A 26,788-nucleotide genomic window follows, 5' to 3' on the forward strand; every position below is an offset into this window, starting at 1 on the left:
CATTTTTTTTCAAGTAAAAGATTGTTATTTTTATGGACAAAGTTTGATAGAATTAAACTCTAAAGCTGCAGGCTGAGTATAAAAAGGATCTACATATGTTGATGTAACACTAATTTGTTATTGTTTGGAGTTCATTTCTAAAACGTCTGCAATGCACAACTTGTGTAAAATAATCTCTTTCTGCTTGAGTGCTGCATGGCCATATGTATTTTGCTTAGTCAACTTCTGCTGCTGTGTGTTATTGGAGATATTACACTATTTGCTAGTGTGAATGTATTTAGTTATCTTTGGTTTCTTTCCAGCTCAGACAGTTGAGGTAGAATCAGGAAATGTGTGTTTCTTTAGGAGTGTCTGGTGTTTCTCACAGAATAGCCGGTGGAATTAATTGGTTTTAACTGTCCAGGCAATTTAAAAAAGCCATTAGATTATACTAATCCTTGCTCTCAACTTTGATACTTTACATCAAAATGGACCAGTTTGAGCTAGAATCTGAAGAAAGCTGTGTGTGGTCTTGGAAAGTGATTTTATAATGTTCTTTAAAAGTCATGTGTGTTTCAGGTCTTTATTTTCCTGGTGTCAACATTGGCATGACTGCCTTCTGCCTTCTCACTTTTTTTAATATTAATTTTATTTTTAGCTGTGAGAGTAATCAAACAGTTTTTTTTTCCTGATGATAATATTTTGAGACACTTGAAAGATGTATTATATAAACTTAAACTTCCTTCAGCAGGCTTCTAACTTCCTGTATCCAGCATGGTTATCAGCCTGCCAAGCTCAAGGACAGCCAGCTGATCCAGGATCTAAAACCAAATTCCTTTTAGTTTTGGATTTTATCCCGCTCAGACACACACAGACACAAATGAAAATATATGGATTTAAAATCCCCAAAGATGAACAATGCATACAATTAGTGGTTACATTCACAGGGATTGATATTTGAATCAAGATGCTTTTAGGGTGCATATGGGCTCTTTTGCCTTGTTTTGTTTCCCCATTTAAACCTTCATCCTGTTTTCCTGATGTCCATTTAGAAGTATTTCTAAAATAAAATCCTAGTTCAGTATGCACAAAGAAAGTGAACCCAATCCACCAGCAGCTACCTCAGGTGGTCACACAAATTTCCAGGGAAGGGCTGTGCCTGTTACAGCAGGACAGTGAATCTCAGAATGACAGTTTAAAGAGAGAAATATAAAAATGGAGTCATCAGTGTTTGCTCCTTTGCCTTTGCACCGTTTCTACCTGAATTTTCATACTTTAAGGTGGTCTCATTTTGAGAAAAATGAGAAAGAAATTTAGTTTTGAAGGCAGAGATGACAAAATGTGCGTGGGCCCCTATGTGCTTTTCATGGTTCCACAATTCCAAATAAATAAAGTCTTGCACTGTTTCCTTGGAGGTGAATGAATCCATCATTCTCAAAGATCACATAATTGTTACACACCCCTCCCAAATTTTCCTCTTTGTTGTATCCTATCTCTGGTATCCCAGTGTTTTCCTCAGTTCTCATTAATGTGAGGAAAGAAATACAAGACAAGCAAATCTGGTTTGTAAGACATTGTCACCCATAAGCTGCTACACAAGATCATTCAACCCAGAGGAAAAATGTTTTCAGATTTGTGAAGAAGGGAAAGCCTTACAAATATGCAAAATATTTTGTATTAAAAAAAAAAATCTATATTCCTTTATGTTTGGCAGGAATAGAATAAGAAGAGAAAGATTAGCATTCAAGTAGAAACCAGAGGTTAAGGTTGGATAAATTTAAAAGAAACAGCTAGGTTTTCTTCACATGTATAGAAAAGGAAATGCTACAAAATTGATTTTGCATGCTTGAGAACTAAATAATTCTTTATGAAGAGTAAGCAAAGGTATCTTGCATGTTTAGGTAACTGAAATGAATGGGTGTCATCTCAGGCTTCTGTGTCTTACTGATTAGATCTTGGTATTTCTCTGAATGTGGAAGGATAAATAGAATATTTATGTGTTGCTGTGATGTTATCTGTCATTAGTGTTGCAGCTCATTTTGTGGGCAAATACTCTAGTGGGAGGTTGCAGACTTTGCTAGAAGTATTTTAATAAACATAAGAATGGATTTCAGGTTTGGAACTTTATCCTTTGCAGAGCTACAGAATGAAAATTCAAGCACCATAAGTTTGGGAGGAATATTTTTATGTTTTGTAATGCTAAATATTTTTAATTGTTTGCCAGTGCAACTATTTGAAATAGCATGATCAAAGTACCATAGACTGTAATATTGAAAAATATAATGGGAAAAAAAAAAATAAACATACTTTGGGAGAAAACTTCTTGCAGTTGTGACATTGGCAGAGAATAAGGAACAAACACAAAAGGTAGAATTGCAGTGACCAGATTTTTGAGCTCACACAACTGAGCTGCAACACCAGTCTTGATACTCAAATGTGTTTTTATCAGTCTAGTTCCAGAGCCACACCTAAAACAGCAGGGAAAATGCAGCAGTTTGGCCCATAGCTTCAAATTAGCACCTTGAATTTGTGGTTCAGCAGCAGAGGAATTGGGTTGATTGAAGCTGCTGTGTCTGTCAGTCAGCAGCAGCCCTCGAGTTGCCATGAGAGCAGAGTGAAGCTGCTCTGACATGTTATGACTTTGCCTAACGGAAATTTAAACATTTTCTAGTGCAATATCACAGTGACATGTAATTTTAAATATGTCATCAAGGCTTTTACAAAGCAAACCTTTTCTTTTCCCCCCAAACAAAAATGTCACTGATAACTTTTTAATTTACTTCATCTCAGTCCTTAGAAGCTGAACGAATTATTCAAGAATTGCTCACAGAAAGCACAGAGGCAGCTCCTTCCTGCTGGAGGAGATCAGGGTGTTCATGTATCTCTAAGAGGCTTTGCTTCCAATGCTCCCCTGTAAATAGAAAAGCTCATTGAAAATATACAAAATGAAGGAAATTTCCCTCAGTGTAGCACTATAGGCTTTGTAATGCTTTACCTCATGTGAGTAGCATCCAATCCAGTCCATCAGTAGGTAAAAATTAAAGAAAAAGTGCAAAATTTTCTGTCCTAAATTGTTGTGTAAATATAACTTTTGAGAAATACATACTTTGTACATTTTTCAAATCAATATTCTAGTGGTTTACTGTGATCTGATCCTTTTTAGAGCAATCTTACTGGTAAATTCAAGGAAAAGTTAATTCAGTCATTGAGATTCATTGAGTGCACTAATACCCTCTCTTGTGACTCCCTCTGAATTTTATATTTTTTTACTTTATAGGACAGTTTATACACTGCATATTTTAATTTAATCAAATTTAAGATTAAGGTGTGAATGTATAAATAGAAGCTTACAGAATATTATGAGAAATAAATTATTCTTGAAAGTAACACTTTACACATTATGGTTGCTCATCCTTAAATGTATCCAGTAACATTATCATGTATTTAGTGGGAGTCTCTCCCATTTTGGTTCTTTGTTTGCAACACTGTAAATATTATTCACCTTAATTACAGATAAAAAAACTTGTGGACCTCATGAGTTCCAGTGTAAAAACAACAACTGCATTCCAGATCACTGGAGATGTGACAGCCAGAATGATTGTGGAGATAATTCTGATGAAGAGAACTGTAGTAAGTAACTTTTACCTTAGTCCATGTTAGAACAGTCAGGTTAGCAACATGCAAGGGGAAACTTTTGAATTTTGATAAAACACACATGTATATTCATTCAACAACCTCTGACCTGCTGAAAATCAAATTACAGCAAATGTCCCTTGCTGTAATTCTCCAATTCCGTTCACTCTTATAAAGAGCTGAATCAGCTATGAAAAAATACTTCAAAAAGACCTCCAATTGCTCATTAACCTGGTGAATTAAAAATAAATATCACAATTAGTTTATCAGTTTGTTACATATCAGATTTCTTATCTTTGAAAAAGAATCATAAACACTGTTCAGAGGTAAAGTGTTAAGCATTTGTTAACCAGGAATTTTGATCAAACACTACCTTCTCATTATTTTCATTGCATTCTTGAGATGATTTGCCTTGTTTCATATTGAGAAGTCAATTTCTATAGTATTTAATTGCATTGAGAGGTGATGTGGTCATTCAAAGCAGTTCAGTTACCCAGTTCTCTCCTACCTATGAGGAACCTGAAGGCCTAATACATTTCTGTAATAACACTTTCAGGGAGTTAATTTCCATCTGGCTGTCAGGAAGAAATGAAAAATTTGTAATATTTTTATCTAGTAATTATGGTCTTTATAAAATATTTCAAGAAGGACATTCCTTAAATAGTTCTGCAGTGCCTTCTCCTGACAATTGCTGTGTTTTTTTACCTTTTTACTCAGAAATGCACAAAGTTAATATATTTTTTTGGTTCATAATTGAATACACATTCCTGATTGTGTATCATGAGTGAATATTTAGTATCTTCATGGGGATGATGTAGAAAGCTCAATAAATTAGGCATTCTAGTGCAGAGAACATGCTGCTGCCCCTTTCTCCAGTTCAAGATGTGGTCTCTAGGTACAGAGTGTCTCATTCAGCTTGGGAGGTTAAAGTGGATTTGTCTGCCTGGTAATTACTACCTGCACTTGAAACTGTTGTGAGTTTTATTGCTGCAAGCAGTACTGCTGTGGTTTTCATATGCAAGTGTTACATAAAAAAGGGAAAATATCGTGTGGCTCAGTAATCACTCAGAGCCTTTTGTTGTTATACCCCAGGGGTTTGGCACACAAAGGCTTTCTTAGCTTTTGTGGGAGATTTTACTTGGGAATTTATTATTAGTGTCAGTTTTCTGTATTGCAAGTAGCAAGAAATTATTTTATGTTCTTTTATTCTCATGTAGAAATCAAATAGAGAATCATAGTTTTGCTGTGGTGGTGTTAATCTACAGCACTGGGCAGTCTGTTGAAAGTTTGGAAAAAAAACAACCAAAACAAAAACTTCCACAAAATATTATTACTGTTTGCAAAATAAGTGTTGAGTATCACATTTGGAATTAGCCCTTTGTGTGACCCAGCAGTAATAATTCCCTTTAAAATTTCAGATCATCATACTACAAAGTGATATTAGAAAGTTAAAAACAGTGAAAGAAATAATCTGAAGTTAAAAAAATAAAAAAATTATGAAGTTAACCAACTTTGTGCTCATATCAATAGTTAAGTTATTCATTCAGTTCTTGGTTGCTCTGTAGACTCCAAGATAAAGATAAAAATTAATTTCTAATTAATTGCAATGGACAGAATTAGTGAGTTCAGAGCACCCAGATATGAAGGTGAATTAAACTAAAGGGTGCTAGTTGCTTATCAAATGCATACTTAAATTCTAACTCTAGATTCTACTGTTTAAATTAAACACAGTAGGCTGGTACAGTTTTAAAATCCAAACTCTTGGAAGCACTGGGACAGTACATAATACAATTCAGCTGTTTGAAACTGGTGTATAAAATTTTTATAGACCATCAAGCCACTTACAGAATAAAGTGTAATGAAAGAGATATATATGAAATTAGAACTTCAAAAGCATTTGACAAAATATGTTACATTGCACAGTGAGATAAATTGTTCGTGGCATCCATGAATATAATATACAAAGGGCTGTCAGAGAACTATATCAGAAAATGAGTTGTTTCTCAAGAATGCAGAATGAATTCACTGAATTATAGAAATTCAGCTCAAGAATTTACACTTTTCTGTATATTTCCTTCACCTGCAAGAAATTCACTCTTCTGGTCATATCATAAGTGAAACAATGCATGTTAAAAATAACAACCTGTTTGGGTTAGAAAAATTATTAGTGTTGTCATGCAAATCATTGTGCCCATCAAGTCTTCTTTATTTAGCTGTATTTGTCTTACAGTCTGTTGTTTTTTAACTATATTTGGACACTGTGAAATAAGAGTTTTTAGCATGGATATTGGTACATAATGAGTCCTCAATAAGAAATGTAGGATATGTTGTTAACTCTTCTGAGGTAATATCTGTCTGGAGGGAGAATTTGCTTTCAGAGATCATCTGAATTTTTAAAAACAAATTACTGCAAAAATAGTGTTTCCTCTTTCATGAAAAATTAAAATTTCCTCCAAAAAAGGAAAATTCCATAGGAATGAATCTGATTCTGTCTAACTTATCTTATTCCAGCTAAAAATAAGGCACCAGTAGTTTGTTTTTTTAAATGTTACGTGATGAAAGAAAATATAAGGTATTGTAAACACTGAAGCAAAGCAAACATAATAATGTTGTAGCAAGACATGAATTCAATGAGTGTAAAAATATTCATGTTGCTACAAGTTCTTCCAAATGCTCTTTTGTTGCTTCTACAAGTTGCCAAGAAAACAAATTAGTTAATTTTGTCCTGGAGAAAATTTGTATCCCAAATTCTTTCCTTGGGAAGGAGTCTCAGTGTTTTGGTAAAGCAGAAGCTAAAAAATGCTGTCCTTCATGGGTTATACAGAGGTCTATTAATGATTATTCCTTTAATTCTGCTTTGTATTATTACTTATTCCCTTCTAACAATCTGAGCACTGATGAATAAGTACTTTTCTGTGTTCATATGTAAATCACAGAGCTGGATCCCAGCAGTAGGAGAAATATTTCTTGCAAGCAGAGAATTGAGTACTTAGCTCTTTGTGTAGACTTTTCCAGTATCAAATCTCTGCTTATAAATAATTTATTAGCAGTATAGCAAAAAGTATTTGCTTGTATTTTTCCAATCAATATAGAAACATGAATTTTTATTTTTTTTTTTTTCTCGTGAATTATTTTTCCAACAAATTATTTTCTTTATATATTTTATCATATCATTAAAATCTCCTTCTTGGCCTGCTGAAAACAAAAAGAATCAAATGTCAGGGATTTGCTAAAGCTTACACTTTGAAAAAACATTGAGGTAGTGTGCATATAATCTGAGTTCACATAAATGCCAACTTTTGATTTGCTGAAATATAACATTTCTGGAGAACTGATGTAATTGCTGTAGTTTTGCTTTTAAAATTACTTCCCTACAACCTCAGAATTAGAATTTGTGCCTACCTGAAAAATGACATCTTAAAAAAAATTCAAACTGAATCATTTAGAGTCTTTTTATGAAGTAAAGAGTGGAAAAAAAGCAGTGGAAAAGTTGATTAAAACTACTCCTTTCCTTGAACAGTTTTTGATTTTTGTAAATCTTGGGCGGGGAAAAAACCCCAAGAAACAAAACACCTGAAGTCCAGTTTATGTTATATTAATAAAACCTATGTCTGGTGTATTCTCATGCTGGTATTTACCAAAATTTTCTCAGTTTGAGGTCTGTGATTTTGTGTTTTTCTTTATTATTGTGGTACATTTTACAAAAGCATTCATGCTTTCACCTTCCTTAACTCACCAAAGGGCCCTTCAGCATTACTCAATTTATTGCTGTCCATTCCTACTGTCCATTGTTGCTGTCTGCTCTTTCTCTCCCCTGGGATTTTTTTCACCCTTTTTCCTTTGGTTTAATCACTGTAGTTTGCTGTTTCCCATCTCTCTGCTGAAATTTTTGCTAATTAATCCTTATGCTTGATTTTACATTATTTACATAATGCATTGTACTGTGGTAGAAATAATCCCACAAATAATCCTTGTTTGCCTTTTAAGTCCTTTTTTCCCCCAAGCCCTGTGCAGACTGGGATCTAAATTGCATATAGAGTCTTGCTTAACTTCTCCTAAATCCCCAAAAACTCTCTACCTTTGTTTGGTCTCATGCTCCAGCATCCAGAAAATGCCTTTTGTAGTGGTCCTCATTACAGGAGGAAAGCACATGTTGTTCTCCTGTGGGAATCTTCCACAGAAGTCCCCCTTGCCACTGTTTCTGTCTCAGCAGTATTTATTTTTATTTGAAACGCTGAACTTTTGTGTTCCATTTGCCATTCCCCTGAGTGCTGAGCGCAGGGGAAGCTGACTAGACACACACACACACTAAATAAAAGGTATGTGATAAATGATGTGCTACTGTGTGATGGAAAGTCAGAAAACTGCCTAGTTCTAATTACATTGTATTACATGCCAAATGGATTTCTGGTCTCTGGTACACCTCTCACAAACACTGTAGTGACATACATGTGTTGAAATTCATGAAATATATATACTCAACATCATGTTATTTTTGCAAAGCAGTTTGATTGAACTGAAATGTATGAAAGTAATGGAAGTATTTTCATTACTATCTTCCCATATGTAAATGAAATTTAGTTAGAAGATGTTGTGGAATGAAATCCCACAGAAAACCACTCCTTATCATTTGCAAGCTAATAGTTTTGAGTTTTTCAGATTCATTGATTGATGGGGGGGGGGGGGATGCATGTAAAATATTTAAAGGAAATTCTAATAAACCTAGGGTTGTTTCTTTTCTTTCTTCAGAGCCTCAAACATGCACTTTGAAAGACTTTCTGTGTGCAAATGGAGACTGTGTTTCAGCAAGATTCTGGTGTGATGGAGACTATGACTGTGCAGATGGTTCAGATGAGGTAGGCATCTTCCAGAAAAAGCATTTCTTCAGAGAATTTTATTTTGTTTTATATTTTTGGAGAATGGATTTCTGCAGAGAAATTTCCTCAAAGACAGCAGTGGGAACTCTGCACATGAATCCATGTATGCAAATATCATTACTAAATTGAAACCAAACTTCTTGATGTAATTATTCTAAAAGGAGGACATGCAAATAAATCAAGTTTAAGAGTATCCTACATCTTCTTGTCCCAGCAATGATCTCAACCTCTTCCCATCCTGGAAATTGTTTGTGTCCTGGTTGGGAAACCATCCTTTTTACACGTAGCACTGGTTTGGTTTGAGAGATTTTTTTGAGAGAACAATAAAGACTGTTTGTTGTGTATCAGAAGCTCACTGGGTGAGCTTTGCTGGTTTCCTGTTCTCTTTTATTTCCTTTTTTTCCTTCTCCTTTCCTGTCAATATGAGACCTCAGGTGTTTCCCAGCTATTTGGAGGGTGTAAGCCACCATTTTTAATCATATCCACAGATATATTTCATTTCACAAGACTCTAATTATTGCATATTCCATAGCATGTAAAATTATGGGCTGTAACTTGTCACCAGCTGCATATTTACCAGCATTTCTATTAAACCCTTGATCTTGTTTATTGGTTGTTTCCTTTGTACCAGAGGTTTTGTGAAACAGGCTGTTCTCGGGACCAGTTCCAGTGCTCCAATGGCCAGTGCATCTCCGCAAAATGGAAATGTGACGGCCACGAGGACTGCAAACTTGGGGATGATGAGAAAAATTGTGAACCAGGTATTGTTTTAAATAATGCTGAAATATAAAATGAAGCCAGGAATAAATCAGAGTGAAGGAAGAATATAAATCATCAAATCAAGATTTCTTGGTCACTAGTAGTAGCGAGAAAGCGTAAAAGAATCTGAAATACTTCACATTTTGGGTTTGCATCATTGTGCCCTCCTACTGGTGTTTTGAAAACTCTACTTATGTACAACTCTGCAGTGTGAACCTTGTTGGGGCATAGGAATTTAATTTAATTATTTTGAATTATAATTTGATAATTAATACTCAGCATATAAAATTCTGTTTTGAAAACGTCGGTAAATCTTGGTGGGTCCTGAAATATTTTGCTTTATGATATTTATTCAAAGTTTAATAGTCCTTATGCAAAGATTTTGTCTACTAATTATTGTTGTTATTTTTTTTTTTATTTTTGATTTCTTGGAAAATACAGTTGCTTATTTTTGCAGGAATTTTCCTAATTTTTTTTGCAAGTTAGATATAACTGATAAATTACATAGGCTTGTATGACAAAAGTCTCCTGATTTACAGCACAACAAAAAATATCCACCTTCATATTAAAATGTCCTGCTAAATATTTATGTATTTTAAATGTAATAATGTATACTTTCCAAAAAGATGGTTTCCTAAAAATTTAGCTTATTCAATTATAAATTAGCTACATTTACCTAAATTCTAAGCCCATTTTAAGGAATGCAATTTTTTAAATATACTCATTCTATGAATATATGCATGTGTGTAGTTGCCTTCATTACCAAGCATAAGGAGAAAACAAAATTAAATTTCTAAGTGGAAAAACACAAATACCTTTTCACTATTATTATACAATTCATTTAGGATTCCAGAATTCAGATTTTTCAAATATTTTATTGTAGCTTACAAAAGTGCTTAGACACAAGCTTGCTCACTAGATTAACCAGAAGAAAACTTCAATAAAAAATCAATTTATTCATTAATTGTCTTTTTCTTCATGCTAAAATATGTGTTTGTAACCAGCATCTCCAACCTGCTCTTCAAGTGAGTACGTGTGTGCAAGCGGAGGATGCATTTCCGCATCTTTGAAATGCAACGGGGACTTGGACTGTGCAGATGGATCTGATGAGGTACCTGACACATTTCTGGTGATTTGGTTCTTCTCCTGATGGGATTTTTTTTGGTTATTTTTTAGGTGTTGAAATAATTGAAAGGGTAAATAGGGTTTTCTTGCATCCTTTGAGTACTGTCAGATGGTAACTTAGCCCCATGGTTGAATGTTTCTGTGCTCTGGGGACAGGTTTTGGAGTGCAGAAATTGGTTTTCTCCAAGTCAAGCCCCAAGCACGGCTCTGGGTTTGTTTCCATCAGGGACTGCTCACCCCTGGCAGCGTAGACAAGTTGTTGTTGCTCTCATTCATTAATCCACAGCTCATGTTTGTGTTCACACAGATGGATTGTGTAACAGAATGTAAAGAAGATCAATTTCGGTGCAAAAACAAGGCCTACTGTATCCCTGTGCGATGGCTTTGTGATGGGATCCATGACTGTGTGGATGGCAGTGATGAAGAAAACTGTGACCAAGGCAAGAGACACTTCTCTAAAAAAGTTTTATTTTTGTCTTTTTGTAAACACACACATTGCAAGTAAGTGGTGCCCTTGCCATCATGAGTGGAAAAAGGAAAGTTCTGTGACCTCTTCTGACAAAGTACAGCAGCTCAACAAGTGATTTGCAGGAATAAGCAAAACTTAGGTTGTTTATGACTTGTTTCTCCTTTCTGTTTCCCTCCCCAGTGATGAAAAGGTCATGTTGTTACTGGAAGCATATTCTTTTTCATCAAGGAAATCAGCAGTAAATCTGGTTAATTTTAACTTTTATAGGCCACAATAAATTACAAAGTCATGCACAATAAATTACACAGCTGTGCAATATAATGAACACTTGCTAAATAAGTCATCTTAAGAGCCAGGGTTTCTGTTCCTTTCAGAGAATCATAGACCACTTTGGATTAGAAGACACCTTAAAATTTACCCAGTTCCAACCCTCTGCCATGGGCAGGGACATGTTCCACTGTCCCAGATTGCTCCAAGCCCTGTCCAACCTGGCCTTGGACACTTCCAGGGATGGGCATCCAGAGCTTCTCTGGGCAACCTGTGCCGTTGCTTCCCCTTCTTTTTTGTGTTTGTCCAGGAGCAACTTGCTCATCCCCAGAGTCCTTCTGGTACATCTTTACTTCCTCTTTGTTGGGATGGATCACTCCTGGGCATGGATGAGGTGATGCTTGGACACCAACCAGGCTCTCCCGGGCTCCTCTTCCCTCCAGGGTTTTCCCAAGCAGATCCTGGAGAAGCCAAAGTGTAGGGAGCTGCTCTGCACCCTCCCTGCAGCCCTAAGAGTCTTGAACTCCCCCATTCTGTGGTCACTGAAGTCCAGGCTGACCTTGAGCTTCACATTCCTCACCAGCCCCTCCTCTAAGTCAAATTAAAGAAGTTGTTTTTACTAAAGAATAATTTTAGTTGACATCTTCTTGGGTTTTTTCCTGGGTTTTTCTTCTTTCTTTTTCTTTAAAGTGGGCAGCTCTATCCCATCTACAGTCACGTGTTCTGTGCATAAATTCAAAGCATAATGATTTACAGTTAATAATAATAATCAGCTATGAGGCAAATACAGTAAAATATTCTTTCTTTAAGTCTGCTACACAATACTTAAGACTAAAGGAAAAAGGAAAAAAAAAAAGACATAATGTGGGGATGATTAAGTTTGAAGGAGAGACCAGAAAATTCATAAAATGTGAAGAATATTACAGAGATGTTTAGGTGCAAGAAAACAGAAAACAAAGTAAAAAATAAAAAAATAAATAAGTGATAAAACAAAAGAATCCAACTATCCAGTCCATTTTAAAACTGTTTTTAAAATATCTTGACTGTATCTCTTTAAAACCCAATGAAGTGTAAGTAAATAGTAACACACTTATTTTATCTGATGCCCACATTATTCTTTGGGTAACGTAATGGAGCCTCTGTGAACTGCAAATTGCTTATAATACAATAAGAAACCTATTCCTAGTTGGTTATTGCTATCATACTTTGTATTTATGTCACAATTATGATTCTGTTGCAGAAATCTATTTTATAAAGGAATTATGACAGGCACAGCAATCACATGAATCAAATGCCAGTTTATCTCACAGATAACTAATTTTTTCATCTTTGGAAATACAGCAAACACAAATGGAGTTTTATTCTATGGCATTCTAAAATAATATCCATAATATTTATCTGTGGCCCACTGTGCATGTTTACAAAAATAACTCTCTTCAATCTTATTAAACAACTAGAATGATGGTTATATTGTGATTACACACACTATTATTTGGATTCATGCCTTTCATCATGAAGAGTACTTGAATTTTATATATTTTCCTTGGATAATTATGCAGGATATTTCTGTTAACGTTCATAAGTTATATTTGCCATGGGAGTGAATTATACCTGGTAGCAGACTGTGAGAGTTCAACGTCCTTTTATGCAATGGGCATTTCATGGAAATTAGTTTTTTGGGGGGAAAAAGGTTCAGCCATTCTTAACCTTTATAGCAAAAGAAAGCCTTCTGTTGATTTTAATGAGGTGTGAACAGGCCACTGAATGAACAAGTAAAAAGACACTGAAGCCTGATCTGGCTCTTAGAGTGGGTGTAATGCATTGAGGTAAGCCACAGTGAGAGTTTTGGCATTATCATATAAAATTTCTTTGTTTCCTTCCCTGCAGGCATACAGCTTTATTTCTTTTATACTTCACCCCTCTCAGGAAACTGAAAATCCACTTACACAAAAAATGTGTTTTATAGGAAATTAATTGCAAGATCTTTCCATAACTTTGTTGATTGGTAGTGTTAAAATTTAGTCATAACTGGGAAACAAATTTTTTCCTACCGCAACACACATTAAAACTGAATCCACCTTGAAACAATTTTTAAAGCTGGAGAGCACTCTGCCCTAAAACATTTTTCCTCACCCTATGTTCCCTTTTGTTAGATGATTCTGAGTTCAATACATCCTGAGGGTACATGGAAGATTTTATTCCTTCAGCTTTCTGTGTTCAATAAATATCCTGATGAGGCATTTCAAAAGTTACAGACAGGAAGATCCTGTCAGAGGTCGCTTAATTTTATCTGTTCTGTGCTGGACCTTTCCTAGATACAGCATTTCGAAGTGCTGGGGATTCTCCAAGCCTGGCCAAGGCTGTTGCTCCTCAGGAGAAGCAAAAGGTGCTGCCTCATGGCTGATGGGCTGCAATCACTTTTTCTCTGACATGTGACTCACAGAGTGGAGTAGGAATAAGCAGTGGATCAGACATTCATCAGAAATAAACCTGAAGTGGCTTTTCACATATTTGGCCCTATTTCTGTTTATTTTATTCTCTGATAGCCCAAATTACTGATGTGCCAGCCAGGCCTTTGCAGAGAGTCTCCATCACCAAAGAGAGTCACAGACGGAGTTTAAACATCTCCTGGCTAAATGCAAACGGAATGTGCCCAGCTGGTCACTCGTTTGGTAGCTGTGTTCAGTCAGGAACAACAAGTGATTGCTCAAGGAAGAGATTTTTGAAGGAGTATTCCTCTGCCTCTCCAACCTGTTCCTTTGAGATCTGTAAATTCAGTTATGCTACCTGTGTTACTCTGCAAATAGTATGTGATAAGTGGTTGTAGTGGTTTTATAAAAGCTGACATTCTTTTGTCTTTTTGTTTTCCTGCCTTTTTTTTTTTCTGTCGTCTTTTCATCTTCCCAGGGGGAAATATATGTAGAGCTGATGAATTTTTGTGCAACAATTCCCTCTGCAAACTACATTTTTGGGTTTGTGATGGTGAGGATGACTGTGGAGATAACTCTGATGAAGTTGCTGAAATGTGTGGTATGGCATTATATTTTTCAGAGTTTTTTGTATAATAAAGCAAGAATGGCATTTAAGACACACAAATATATAAAGGCATGTGTGTCTCAAATTTTGTTCTGCTTTTAGAAGATAAGCTTGAATTATGGGATATAGTTTTCTTTTGTTATTGCTTTCCATGTAATTTCAGATATTTGGTATTTGCTATTTCTTGAGAAATAATGAAGCTTCTCTGTAGGAAACCCACAGGGGGAGCAAAAAGTAACTTGTATGATGTAATATTGAGCATCATTACACTTCCTACTTCTATTGCCTTTCTTCTGCCATATTTACTGGTTCCCAAAAAAAAAAAAAAAAAGCTATAAATCATCCTTATCACAAAAAAAACCTCTCAATGAAGAACTTATATTGCCACCTGTATCCAAAGTATACAGTTGTGTGTGTATATATATATATATATATATATAAATAAATCTGTGTGCAGCCAAAGTATCTGGCTTTGATGTGCTCTTAAAAAAGGATTAACAGCTGGGTACAAGCTGATTCTTTTCTTTGCTGTGCAGTAAAGTTTCCCTGCCCTCCAACGAGGCCGTACAGATGTAGAAACAACAGGGTTTGTCTGCGGCCTGAGCAGATTTGCAATGAGGTCGATGACTGTGGTGATAACTCGGATGAAGATCACTGTGGTAGGTGATATTACCTTTCAAGGCATTCAGATCAGAGAAAACACCTTCAAGGCAAACTTTGTTACACACATCTGCTTGTCCTTCAGTAAAGCTTAACTGGAGGTTAGCAGATCAGTATTTGAAACTGAAAGAAATTAAGCTTGAAATAATTTCCAGTTTCTTGATGCTTCGTGGTCATTCCTATTTGTATGTGTCTAAAATAATCAGAGACTCTTAAATACTGATTTATTTTTCTCCTATTAACCTGTAATTATGTAGATAAAATCACATACAAAGCCAGACCGTGTAAAAAAGATGAGTTTGCTTGCAATGACAAGAAATGCATTCCCATGGAGCTGCAGTGCGATTGGTTTGATGACTGCGGAGACGGCTCAGATGAGCAAGACTGCAAAATAAGTGAGTGGGGCTGGCAAGATCTGTTTTCTTGATTGTAGCAGAAAAGAAACAATTAACCCAGACATTCATCTGTGCAAGACCTATTGAACAGTACAGAACTCAGTTTAATGTAGTTCTTTCTTTTGGTTGAAAATGGATGGAATTCTGTACCACATGAGAAAGGCAAATTGTACAGCAATTCAAGTTGTAGAGGATCCTTGGTGTAGTTACAAGTTCTTCACAAAAATTTAGATACAAGTTGATTGTATTTTGTTTCATAATTGCAACAATAAAAATTTTAGCGTTAAATCTTTTTTGGAAAATGTATCTCAGTTAAATACTGTCATTGCCTAAAAAAATATACATTAAATTATGTAGATGTAGATAAATGCTGTAATGTCATTTTTTTGTTAAAAAATTTCCTGATCCTCTTTAAATGGAAAGATGAATTCTTTATTTGTTGTTGTTACTTTAGGTCTCATTTTTAACACTTTAAACAAATCTATCAGGGATTTTTTAGACATTTTGTTTCTGTTTAGGTGTTGCTGAATATACATGTGAAGATAATGTGAATCCTTGTGGAGATGATGCATTCTGTAATCAAACAAAATCATCCCTTTTGTGTCAGTGTAAACCTGGATTTCAGAGAAACAGGAGGAATAGACAATGCGAAGGTAAAGATATTTTCCATCCTCCCTTGTTGTAAAGTATTAAAAGTCAATTCTGTAGTCAATTTTCTGTGCTGGAGAAGGAGATACATATCATGTTTGTTTTTGTTGGTTTTTTTTCCACAGTGTAAAAGCTGTTTGATAACTATGGGATTAAGAAATAAAAAATAAATTAAAAAAAAACCAGAAAGGATTTACAAAATGTAGATTCATACATTTTGTCTTGAGAGGTTCTCAAAGATTTAACATTAATTGTGAATGTAAAAAGGTTCAAGCCAGGTTATTAAATAATTTAAGGAGTAAATGTATTTTTTAAGGTCTAGTAGATTATTTAACATTGGTGTTAAGGCTGGCATATGAGAATATTTTGAGATACTTAAAATAATGAAGATGCATAATACAAAATTGAAATCAAAGTAAACAGAAAGTGAAATTCCTTAGGAAATGCAGTTTTAATATGTATGATGCCATACTGGTCAGCAGGAAAATGTTTATGAGTTCCCTTTGTTCATGATTGTATAAATCATGTAGGATTCCCTTTGTTGCATGACTGTATGGACATGTTAAATAATAGTGTATTAAACTAAGTGCAAATAAATTGCAATTTTTTTTCTTCCTAGATATCAATGAGTGCATGATATTTGGTGCCTGCTCCCAACACTGCCATAATTTAAAGGGCTCTTACAGATGTGTGTGTGAGAAAAATTATAAGGAGAGAAATAACAGTTGTATAGCAAAAGGTAAGGATGTATAAATCAAAATAGACCATACTGTCATTTGTTATATAGATTGTCCATATTTTTTGAAGCAAATTTGCCATGGGAAGATCATATTAATGATTCATTAGTATTTCACACACAACATGGACTCTCTCAGGATTTGGCATCATTGCCTGTTACTAAAGAAATCAGATTATGACATGGGAACAAACAGGATTACTAATGGAAGATAATAGTTTGTTATTATAGGAACACAGACAGAATTCTGATGGTTTATAATTTAAAAATCTGGGAATCATTTTCCTGACTCTGAAAATGTTGTCCACAAGCTTAATTTCCATTGTGACACAGTTCATGCTTCCATCTTTCCCTCACTGATATTTGCTTTAACCAAATTCTTCTTTGTTCTTGCATTTATCAGGAGGAAGGGACAAACAATGTTTGATATTTCATACTCATAAGGAGGAAGTGTGTTGGACAGACATTTTAAATTGATACTCTATGGATAAATGTGATATGAATGGGGAAATAAAAATAATCCAAATACATTCTAAATTATCAAGCAGATTTCAAACTTTCTCAAAACTCAATGAATTGATATCAGAGAATATTTTCTTATGAATAATATTCTTTACAACATCTGGATCAAGATGGTATCTGGCTATCTAAAATGAGGAGATGTAAGACACAGGTTCTGTTGCAGTCAATTTCAAAACTTCACTGCCTTCACTAAAGATAAAATCATTCCACTTCTAATTTCCAATTGAGCAATTTAAAAACCTGTTTATTGACAGCTCTGTGTTCCTGAAATATACACATTTAGGACCGTCTAAAGACAGCATACATATAAATAAATACATGGGATTCATATGGGCTGAATGCAGAATACCCTGTATTTTTATATACTGCTTAAAAATGTTCAAATTCTTATATTACATACTCCTTAAAATATAGTCCTGGGTGTCTCACTGTGGAGAGCTCTGAGATTGATATGTTGATATCAGAATATCAAGAGTTGCATTTATTTCCCAGAGTGTAGGTGTTTCTGCAGTCTTCAACAATCAGAAAATAATTTTATCAGAAATTATATCAGCTGAACGCCAAAAAGCTACTTGAGTTAAACACACTGATTTTGCATTAGTTGACATTTACCTTATTTTTGTTTCATTATAATAATCCCTAGGCTCTGAAGATCAAGTTCTCTATGTTGCTAATGACACTGACATCCTGGGTTTTGCATATCCATTCAACTACAGTGATGCTCATCAGCACATATCACATATTGAACACAATTCAAGGATAACTGGAATGGATGCATATTTTCAAGGGGATATGATTGTTTGGAGCACTCAGTTTAATCCAGGAGGGATTTTCTACAGAAAACTTCACGAGAGAGAGAGAAGGCAGAGTAACAGTGGCTTGATAGTAAGTGATCAAAATCAAAGATTAAATCACACAAATTCCATTCTATTTATTTTTCTGTTCTGATTCTTCTACAATAGCATGGGGTGATTCAGTAAATTAAAATGTCTACCTGAGAATTATTTTATTTCAGTGATATATATGGCTACTAACACCTTTCTGTTTAAGACTCGGACAGATTTGGTAGAGTCTCCAAGACAACACAATTGTAAGATTTAAAAAACTTTCCTACAAAGAAGTAATCACTATATTTGAAGTTTGGGAAGTCTGTATACCATCAAGATGTTTTTATTTCAATAGAGAAAAGGGAAGAATATAATTTATAGAAGAAGAAATCCATGAATTTTAAATCTTTGGAAGACAGAAAATGGAGATAAGGCTAAACATAAGCTTAATTTCTACAGTGATCATAAAAACAATAATATTGGTAAAGTTATGACATATAGTTAAACATCAGAACAATTAGTATTTATTCCCATTTTTATTGAACTGCATAGTATCTTACTTTGAATAAGCATAAATATAAGTTTGGACTTTGCAACAGAAATGTGGATTTTCATAAGCTTGGGTAATTTCAAATGGTCTTAGCTTGAAAATAAAATAAATGCAGGTTGTTAGTCATTTTGCCTAAAATATTTCTACAAAATTCCCTAGGAAGTGGTATTGCTGAACTGAAGATAACAATGTGGTCTTTACATTGGTGTTTCTATAATGCTGTAAATTCAGATTATGGGTTTTTTAGTCTTTATTGAATTTGATAGCAGAGTAGAGTTTTTTTTTTGTTTTTCCTTGGCCAGTTTGAAAAAAAAAACCCTGTCTGGCTGTTTCATGTTTCCTTAAACTTAGGAGAGGTAACAGCGATGACCTCCTGTCACATGGCTGCTTTTACAGAATAAACAGGAGTAGCAACAGTAGCCCAGTCTTTCATCTATAATTCATACACATCTGAAACCACTTCTGAGTACATTCCATCTCAAAGTATTTCCTCTCCAAATGAATGACATTCCTGACCTTTGACACCAGCAGGTCAAAAAGCCTCAGGGTGTAGGCACCAATGGACCCTGGAAATACCTGGAGGCCGTTGTGGTGCCTTTATAAGGCTGGCTGAAAACCAGCACTTCCACCTGGCCAGCAGAAGTGTCTAGATTTTGTTCAGGGTGTATGGAAAGTAGATCTGACAAATAATGCCCAGGATCTCTAGTAGGTCAGCTCTGCCACTGGAGTTTTGCAGAACGATACCTGTATTGAAGGTGTGGAGTAATTCCACTTTGGAGCTTTTCTCTTTTAAATGTGGTGTATATATCTGCTAAAAAACTCCTGACAAAAAGGTCTCTGTTGAGTTATTCATTGGAAAATAATGAATGTACAAAGCCTTGTGAAGTTAGTGTTGAGAAGGTATTTATTTATTTTCTTTCCTTTTGGGGGGCAATCTGCAGATGCATTCTGCAGCAAGAGCAGTTTGCTGACCCACAGGCTCTCTAATGGATCGAACGCTTTCTTAGAGGTCCATAAAATTGAGCATAAACTTCCTTCAGACATCTTCATAGCCCAGGGATTGAAATTTTCACAGCTGATTTGTCATTGTCCCCCTGTTTAAACTAATAGGGATAAAATAGTCTTAGAATTACTATTTTCCTAACGTACTGGAATATTTTTTTCATTTTCATATCCTTTTTCACTGTTATCTGAGAATACCTTTTATTCACTTCCTTTTTTATTCGAAGATATTGAAAAAAATGATGTTTTTCTTTATACCCCATGTTCCCCTGTCTCTTCAGTGCAGGTAGGTCCTTGTGACAATGTTTGATCCAAGCCAGACAAAGCTTTTTTACAAATCTGAATGTGGAAAATGCACAGACTGTATTTGAATATATCTTGGACACTTCCCATTTGTATTTGTGAAACATTTGCTTCACATTGTGCTTAACTATTCAGCTATTTTTCCAGCATTATCTCATTAATATTCAAATATTTTTGCCTTTTTTGCAGCTGATCAATAGGTTAATTGGTTTTATAGTGCTGCTTTAATATTGTCACAGAAATTTGGTTTTAAAAAGCTTGAGAATTCCTGAATTTTAACCCGTTTTTTTTTTAATGGGTAAGTTTTCAAAGGTTACATTATAACTTTTATATCTAGACTTTGATATGTAAATCAGGACAGTAAACTTGAACAAAGTCACCTGCATTTTCAGGTAATTACATTAATGCAAAAATCCATCTCAACCAAAATTGCTCCATGGAATTAGCATATCAAGAGCATTCCTCAGAGAATAGCTTTAAGTAGCTCTCCTGATTTTCTGTGAAAAGGCATTTAAGACTGGTTCAAATTCAAGCATTAAAGGAAATAGTAAATATCAACTCTTCAGAGTTTATTGACAGATGCAGAAGAGGATTTCATCCCAGTCGAGTTCAGGCAGTCAAAGTGTGCATCATCGCATACCAAAGAATTATGATAAAATACTTTATTTAAAAATCAACTGTGATGTGACCCTGTTTTTAAAGAAATATTGTTTTGTAAATGCAGTGATTGATTTTGCTGCTTTTTTATTCCTCTAAATAGAAAAGTAAGGTTCTATATATCTATAAAATACACCTTCTATGACATCTTTGCAGAATTAAAAGTTTACAAGCAATGAACTCTCTAAATTCACCCTTGTGGTCCTATTATTTCACCTAGAGAATGAAATGACCTTTATTTTATGATGACAGTAGTCTACAAATGTCTTGTGGTATTAGGGAACTCTGACACTTGAGGAAAAACAAGTTATTTTAGGATTTTCTTTCCTGGTTTTCAGTTATGTGGCTTTGTAGCATTTTGTTGCTTCATTTTTTAAGGAGTATCTGGGTTTTGTTCATAATTTAACTTGATGTAGTTATAACTAAGTATGCAAACGTTTGTATGTGTAATTAGCTCATATTGGTCTAAAGGTTTTTATGATACACTGCATTCCTGTTGGAAAGAGTTGGGTAATCCTATTTTACAGGTGACACTCATTTCTTCAGGAATGCCAGTAAATTTTAGAGAAACTTGTTCATATAGATCTCCTATTTGCAATATGAACTCCCATCCTTAGGACCAACTTTTAGAGCTAAGCCTTAAAGATTAGGAAAAAGATTATGGAGATCCCGCAGTTGATAAATTTGATGTCATAATCAGTCAAGCCTCTTTTATGTGTGAAGATGAATATTCATGAATACAGAGGTAATTTTATGCAGTTTTTTAAATGCAGTGATTTTCTCTACCCTTGGCAGTCACTCCTGAGGATGGGCTCACATTGCTTTCACTGAGGGCTTTGGGAAGGAACACCATGCTGTGGTTCTGCATGGAATAAAATAGCTGTTATAATCTTAAAACTTCCTTTTCCTTCAGTTTCAAATTACAGTCCATAACACTTATCTGCTTCAGTATCAATAGCTCAAGTAGTTGATGCCAAAGTGACTTTTCCCTAACCTGGGTAGCCTTAAACTTGAGGAAACAGGTTTGAAGCATTGACTTGTTCTTCTGCATGGAATAGAGGTGTCAGGAGATCCCTCAGAGCTGAGCTCCTGCAGCTGCTGTTTACCTCTTTCCAATGCAGTGCTTCTGAAAAAATGACACAAATCCGTGGCTGTGCATCTGCTGTGAAACTCCATTTCCACCAATCTGACTGCAACATCTGCTCTTTTCAGTGTCCAGAGTTCAAAAGGCCCAGGGGCATTGCTGTGGACTGGGTGGCTGGGAATATTTACTGGACTGATCATTCCCGAATGCACTGGTTCAGCTACTACACGACTCACTGGACCAGCCTGAGGTACTCCATCAATGTGGGACAGCTGAAGGGACCCAACTGCACCAGGCTCCTCACCAGCATTGCAGGAGAGCCATACGCAATCGCTGTAAATCCTAAAAAAGGGTATGTATCCTTCAGCATCACCCTGATTTAGTAAGTCAAAAAAAATGGGGCAAGGGAAAGAAAATTATCTTTGCAGTTGTCTGCACTTTTCCAAGTTGTTTATTTAATTTCATGTTCAGCTTACCTGAGTGTCAGCCAAGACCTCTGCTCTGCCAGGAATGTTGAAAGGCTCGCAACAATTGAGCAGGGGTGAAGTGTCTTGAGGCTCTGTGTAGGCATTCAGCTTAATTTTTGTGTTCAATACTTTCAGGATGATGTACTGGACAGTTATTGGGGATCGTTCTCACATAGAGGAATCATCTATGGATGGTACTCTGAGAAGGATACTGGTTCAAAAGAACCTGCAAAGGCCTACAGGTAAACATAATATTTTTCCTCAAATGCCTGGTGCTCACTAACTCTGGAAGATTTTGGGTTCTCAGCTAAAAAAAACAACAAAAAACAAAACACCAGACAAAACACCCAAGAAAAAGGAATTTTCTTCTATTTAGTGCCTGAAAATACTTTAGTAACATCCTTCTGTGTTTTCTTCCTTTAATTCATGGTTGAAAATAGATGTCCAAGGAGTTTTAAAATTTTTTCATCAGACATTTAACACAGGCCCATGTAGAGGGATTGCAAAGAAAGGGTTCAAACCTTTACAATTTCCTCTAAATAGGACTTTACTAATATTGTTTACACTGTTCTTAAATTTATTACCACATATGGCTCTCCTATTTCAAATAAAAGGGAGTGAAAGTTTGAGCACTTGGGCTTGACTTCACAGGATTTACACAGAAATGACTATCACAGGAGTATTATACACATCAAACAAATAGAAACACTTCTTTTATCTCTGACACCATGAAAGATACATTGAGAATGTTAGTTATTTATTAATTTTTACTTAAATCTTCCCATTCAAATGCAAAGAATAATTTAAAGCTGTGGAGTGGGGATTGCTTCTAAAACATGTCCCTTACAGGTCCCGTGTATGACACAGCACTGACACATTGTGATTGCTTTTACCAGAAATTATTCTCTTTAGCCATATCCCTGAATGCCTGTGTTTCTTTTAAATAGGGTTTTTTTAAATGGAGTTTTAAATGGTCTATGAGTCAGATTTTCTCCACCACTTCTCATCTATCTGTAGCTGATTAATTTATGACCTTAAGAGGAGTATTTTCGCTGTTATGTATAATTTCTTTTGATGTATTTTTCCTGATTTACCTACTTACATAAATAGGAAGAAAAATACCTTTTCCCATTTTTATTAAAGATGCACTGCAACTTCAAAAGCTCAGAATGAAATTATTTTATGGTTCCAGTATCATCTTCAGGCTGAAGTTTTTGACATGACCTAAAATGGCATAGTAACCATTTAATCTTCATCTGTTAAGAATGGACTATTTGATCTAATTATTGCTTAGAGGCTGGGTTTTCATAATATCATTGAACTTCTATTGTCTTTTGTTTTCTTGTTTCATATACAGATGAATATATATCTATATATATATATATGCCAATATAAGTCTTGCAGCACTAATGTAATAAAAGTAACCTGATTTTTAATTCTGTAAGACTGCATGGGAAGTATTGGTGCTAAAAATGGGAACACAATTAAACATGTGTGGAAACAGGGTGCAAAGACTCCATGAATCCTGAACTCCTTGTTTTTAACACAATATCACACTGGTGCAATTGGCATATTAGATTTTGGCTGGGAGAACAGGTTAGAGGATTTATTTCTATATTTAATTCCCACCTGGAATTTCTATCCCTACCTGCTGAGGAGAATGGGTTAGAAAAGGTGCTGACCTTGGGCACAGTAAGGTAAGGAAAGTCAAAAACCATGATTGCCCCAAGGGGAAGGTTCAAGTGGGAGCTGTGATATTTTATAATTTTTGGTGTCCAGTCTTTTTATTGCCATAATATTTTGTGTACATAAGAATATGAATGATATAAAAATGTAGAATTGCATAAAAATGTGAAATTTTTTTTCAGGTTTTATGTTCCTATTTGAACTTTATCTCCTTTGTAGGTCTCGTAGTTGATCAGTTCAGCCAGCGCTTGTTCTGGGCTGATTTTGAGTTATCTGTTATTGGCAGTGTTCTTTTCGATGGATCCGACTCAGTTGTGTCTGTGAGCACAAAACAAGGTATGGAGAGCCTTGGTACAACATGATTCCTATTTTATTTTATTTTATTTTACTTTATTTTATTTTATTTTATTTTATTTTATTTTATTTTATTTTATTTTATTTTATTTTATTTTATTTTATTTTATTTTATTTTATTTTATTTTATTTTATTTTATTTTATTTTATTTTATTTTTTCATGATTTTATTTTGTTTTTATTTTTATTTTATTTTTATTTTTATTTTAATTTTATTTTTATTTTATTTTATTTGGCTGAAGATTCACTATTCAGAGGGAAGGATATAAGCAAAAAAATCTGTCATTATTAAGTAATATTTTGTGCTTTTGTTAGACAATGCTTCAAACATTATCGAAACAGATAATAACTTAGATAAGTTAATTTTAGCTTTAAGATAATCTAATAAAATTACCTTAGGGGAACAAAGATTCAGTGATATGTGCAGATCTCCAGGTTTAGGTATTATTGAGCAACATTGTGGTTAATATTTAGCCTTGGTCTCACTAGAACTTATATTATCTTTTAATTAATTAATTATTATTTTATTATTAAATTATATTATTATATTTTTATGCCTGCATTGAATGGAAGTTTTAAGGGTTGCAGTTGATCTGAATCAGTTCTGTGAGCTTGGCTTAATAATAATGGGCTTGGCTTTCAGGTCAGTGAGAAATCACAGAATTCCCCGAACAGAAAGGGAATGAAGAAAGTTCTTTTTGATCTAAAAGCTTATGGTGAAGCATATTGTTTCCAATTGCACAAATGGCTTTTTAACAATTTGTCAAGTAAGAAATTTATGAAGTTTCAGTAGAAAAGAGAAGGAACACATTCAAAAGCATTTGAAAGCAGCCTTTTAGGGAGGATTGCTTAGTGGGCAGCTGGTTCTGGAGAATTGTCAGGGTGCCATTATACCTGGTGCTATTGAGTGTTCTAACCCAGAGTTCACCAGGATATATGAAATAATCCTGAAATATGCTAGGAGGAACCTCCCATAATCCTAATTGGGCAGGACAAGATTGAAATCATCTTATTTTGGTTTAAAGGTGTTTTGTTCCACAATTTGTATCAATATACATGAAGATAATTATCTGAAGAGAGATCACTTTGAGTGTAGGGATCTGACCACAACCTTCTCCAGCACTGGACCAAAGGAAAATTGGGGATTTTAGAAATTGCTTTGCAATGAGTCTAAAACCTTCAACCCTTTGAATTAAACACACATTAAAGAATTAATTAGAATTCATACATATTTTTATGAAAATGACATACTGAGTACCAAGCATTGATAGCATGAAAGAACAATAGGAAGAAATAAAGGCTGATTGATGAAATTAAGTAAATACAAGGGAAATACAAACCCAATTTTAGAGTAAATGGAGAAAATAGCTGGCAGCAGGTATCACATTGGTTTTTTATGGCTTCAGAAAGAGATACATCTCAGGCAAAGAAGGTTTAGCTAGAAACTATTACTTTATTTAGGGTAAATGTGAAATTTTACAGCCAGTTGAACACAGGAAATCCAACTGGTGGCTTAATAGGCCCTCAGAGCTCTTAAAAATGATGAGCTGGTAGAGTTAACAATTTCTTTTGCATTAATTTACTATAATTATGATTTTAAAAAAGTGTAGTACAAATCCTAGCATTTCAAATATGTTAGGAAGGAGCTGAAGAAATGTTTTGTCAGAATAATTTCTTTCATGTGAAGTAAAATGACCTCTTTCTTCCTTGTCACATACATCTATTTAAAGTGTTGTACGTAAGGAACAAGTAGAACAAGTCTGTTCTAATTAGTGACTTGTTACTAAAGGGTTTCCTTTTTTTTCAATGATCAGCCAGTTTCTGAGGCTCAGTTGTGTGGAAAACTCATAAAAAGCATGAAATTCGAGTTGTCTGCAAAATGGGAGAAGTTTCTTTGAGGAAGATTGCTTTTCTTAAAGGTAGTTTTTGTGGGGACCAAACAAGCTGTCTGAAAAATCATGTCCTTAGGTGTTAATCATAGTAATGAATTGAAATTTGTATTAAAAAAAAAAAAAAAAAAAGTTGTTTAATATTTGAAAAGTAATGTGTATTTGTATTTACTATCCATTTTTATTCAAGGTTTACTGCATCCACATAGAATTGATATTTTTGAGGATTACATATATGGAGCAGGTCCTAAAAATGGTGCATTTAGGGTGCACAAATTTGGCAAGAGCCTTGTAGAATATCTAAGTGTGGATGTTGATAAAGCAAAAAGTGCCTTGATTTTTCACCGCTACAAACAAATGGACTGTGAGTAAGCATAATTGCTTTAAATTCAATATCACCTCAGGGGGGATAAAAGTAACCAAGTTGTATAATTATAAACCAGAGCTTGATTGTACAAAGTGAAAATAGTCATATTTCTTGATATAATGTTGATGCATTTTCACTCATTTGAAAGGATGCTGGACAAATTTATACACAAATGCCTTTTGTACTTTCACTGTAACTGAGATATAAAAAAAAAAAAAAATTGGAAGAGAAATGAATAACAATCCCTCTAGCCAGAAGCAGATGAAATTTTTTTATTCCATGTTTCCAATACATTTTTTTGGTAATGGAATAAATTCTCTCCTCTGGTGGGTCTTGCACTGCTGTTTGAGGGAGTGTGTTCACAGACTTGAGGCTGCTGATATCCTGGGAAGTGGAAGTGTACCAGAATTTTTGTATCTGATTATTTATCTTTTCTTAGCTTTAGAACATAGTTCTAAATTTTTTAAATTAAAAAAAAAAACCAACAAAAAAAAAC

At 34.5% G+C, this 26,788-nt stretch overlaps 1 protein-coding gene across 1 annotated transcript in view; it reads left to right on the plus strand.

Moving 5' to 3' along the window:
• The window catches only part of LRP1B (LDL receptor related protein 1B), a 473,299-nt gene that overhangs the window by 405,039 nt on the left and 41,472 nt on the right, over window positions 1-26,788 (plus strand). Inside the window, exons 69-83 of the mRNA XM_058839737.1 lie at window positions 3,493-3,609; window positions 8,362-8,468; window positions 9,121-9,250; window positions 10,253-10,359; window positions 10,681-10,813; window positions 14,017-14,139; window positions 14,682-14,804; window positions 15,063-15,200; window positions 15,719-15,853; window positions 16,468-16,587; window positions 17,750-17,991; window positions 21,658-21,881; window positions 22,132-22,238; window positions 23,902-24,018; window positions 26,116-26,289. Coding sequence (XP_058695720.1) covers window positions 3,493-3,609; window positions 8,362-8,468; window positions 9,121-9,250; window positions 10,253-10,359; window positions 10,681-10,813; window positions 14,017-14,139; window positions 14,682-14,804; window positions 15,063-15,200; window positions 15,719-15,853; window positions 16,468-16,587; window positions 17,750-17,991; window positions 21,658-21,881; window positions 22,132-22,238; window positions 23,902-24,018; window positions 26,116-26,289 — 2,097 coding nt within the window. The remainder of the gene's footprint in view (window positions 1-3,492; window positions 3,610-8,361; window positions 8,469-9,120; window positions 9,251-10,252; window positions 10,360-10,680; window positions 10,814-14,016; window positions 14,140-14,681; window positions 14,805-15,062; window positions 15,201-15,718; window positions 15,854-16,467; window positions 16,588-17,749; window positions 17,992-21,657; window positions 21,882-22,131; window positions 22,239-23,901; window positions 24,019-26,115; window positions 26,290-26,788) is intronic.

This window comes from Poecile atricapillus, chromosome 5, assembly GCF_030490865.1.
Source record: "Poecile atricapillus isolate bPoeAtr1 chromosome 5, bPoeAtr1.hap1, whole genome shotgun sequence".
NCBI lineage: Eukaryota > Metazoa > Chordata > Aves > Passeriformes > Paridae > Poecile > Poecile atricapillus.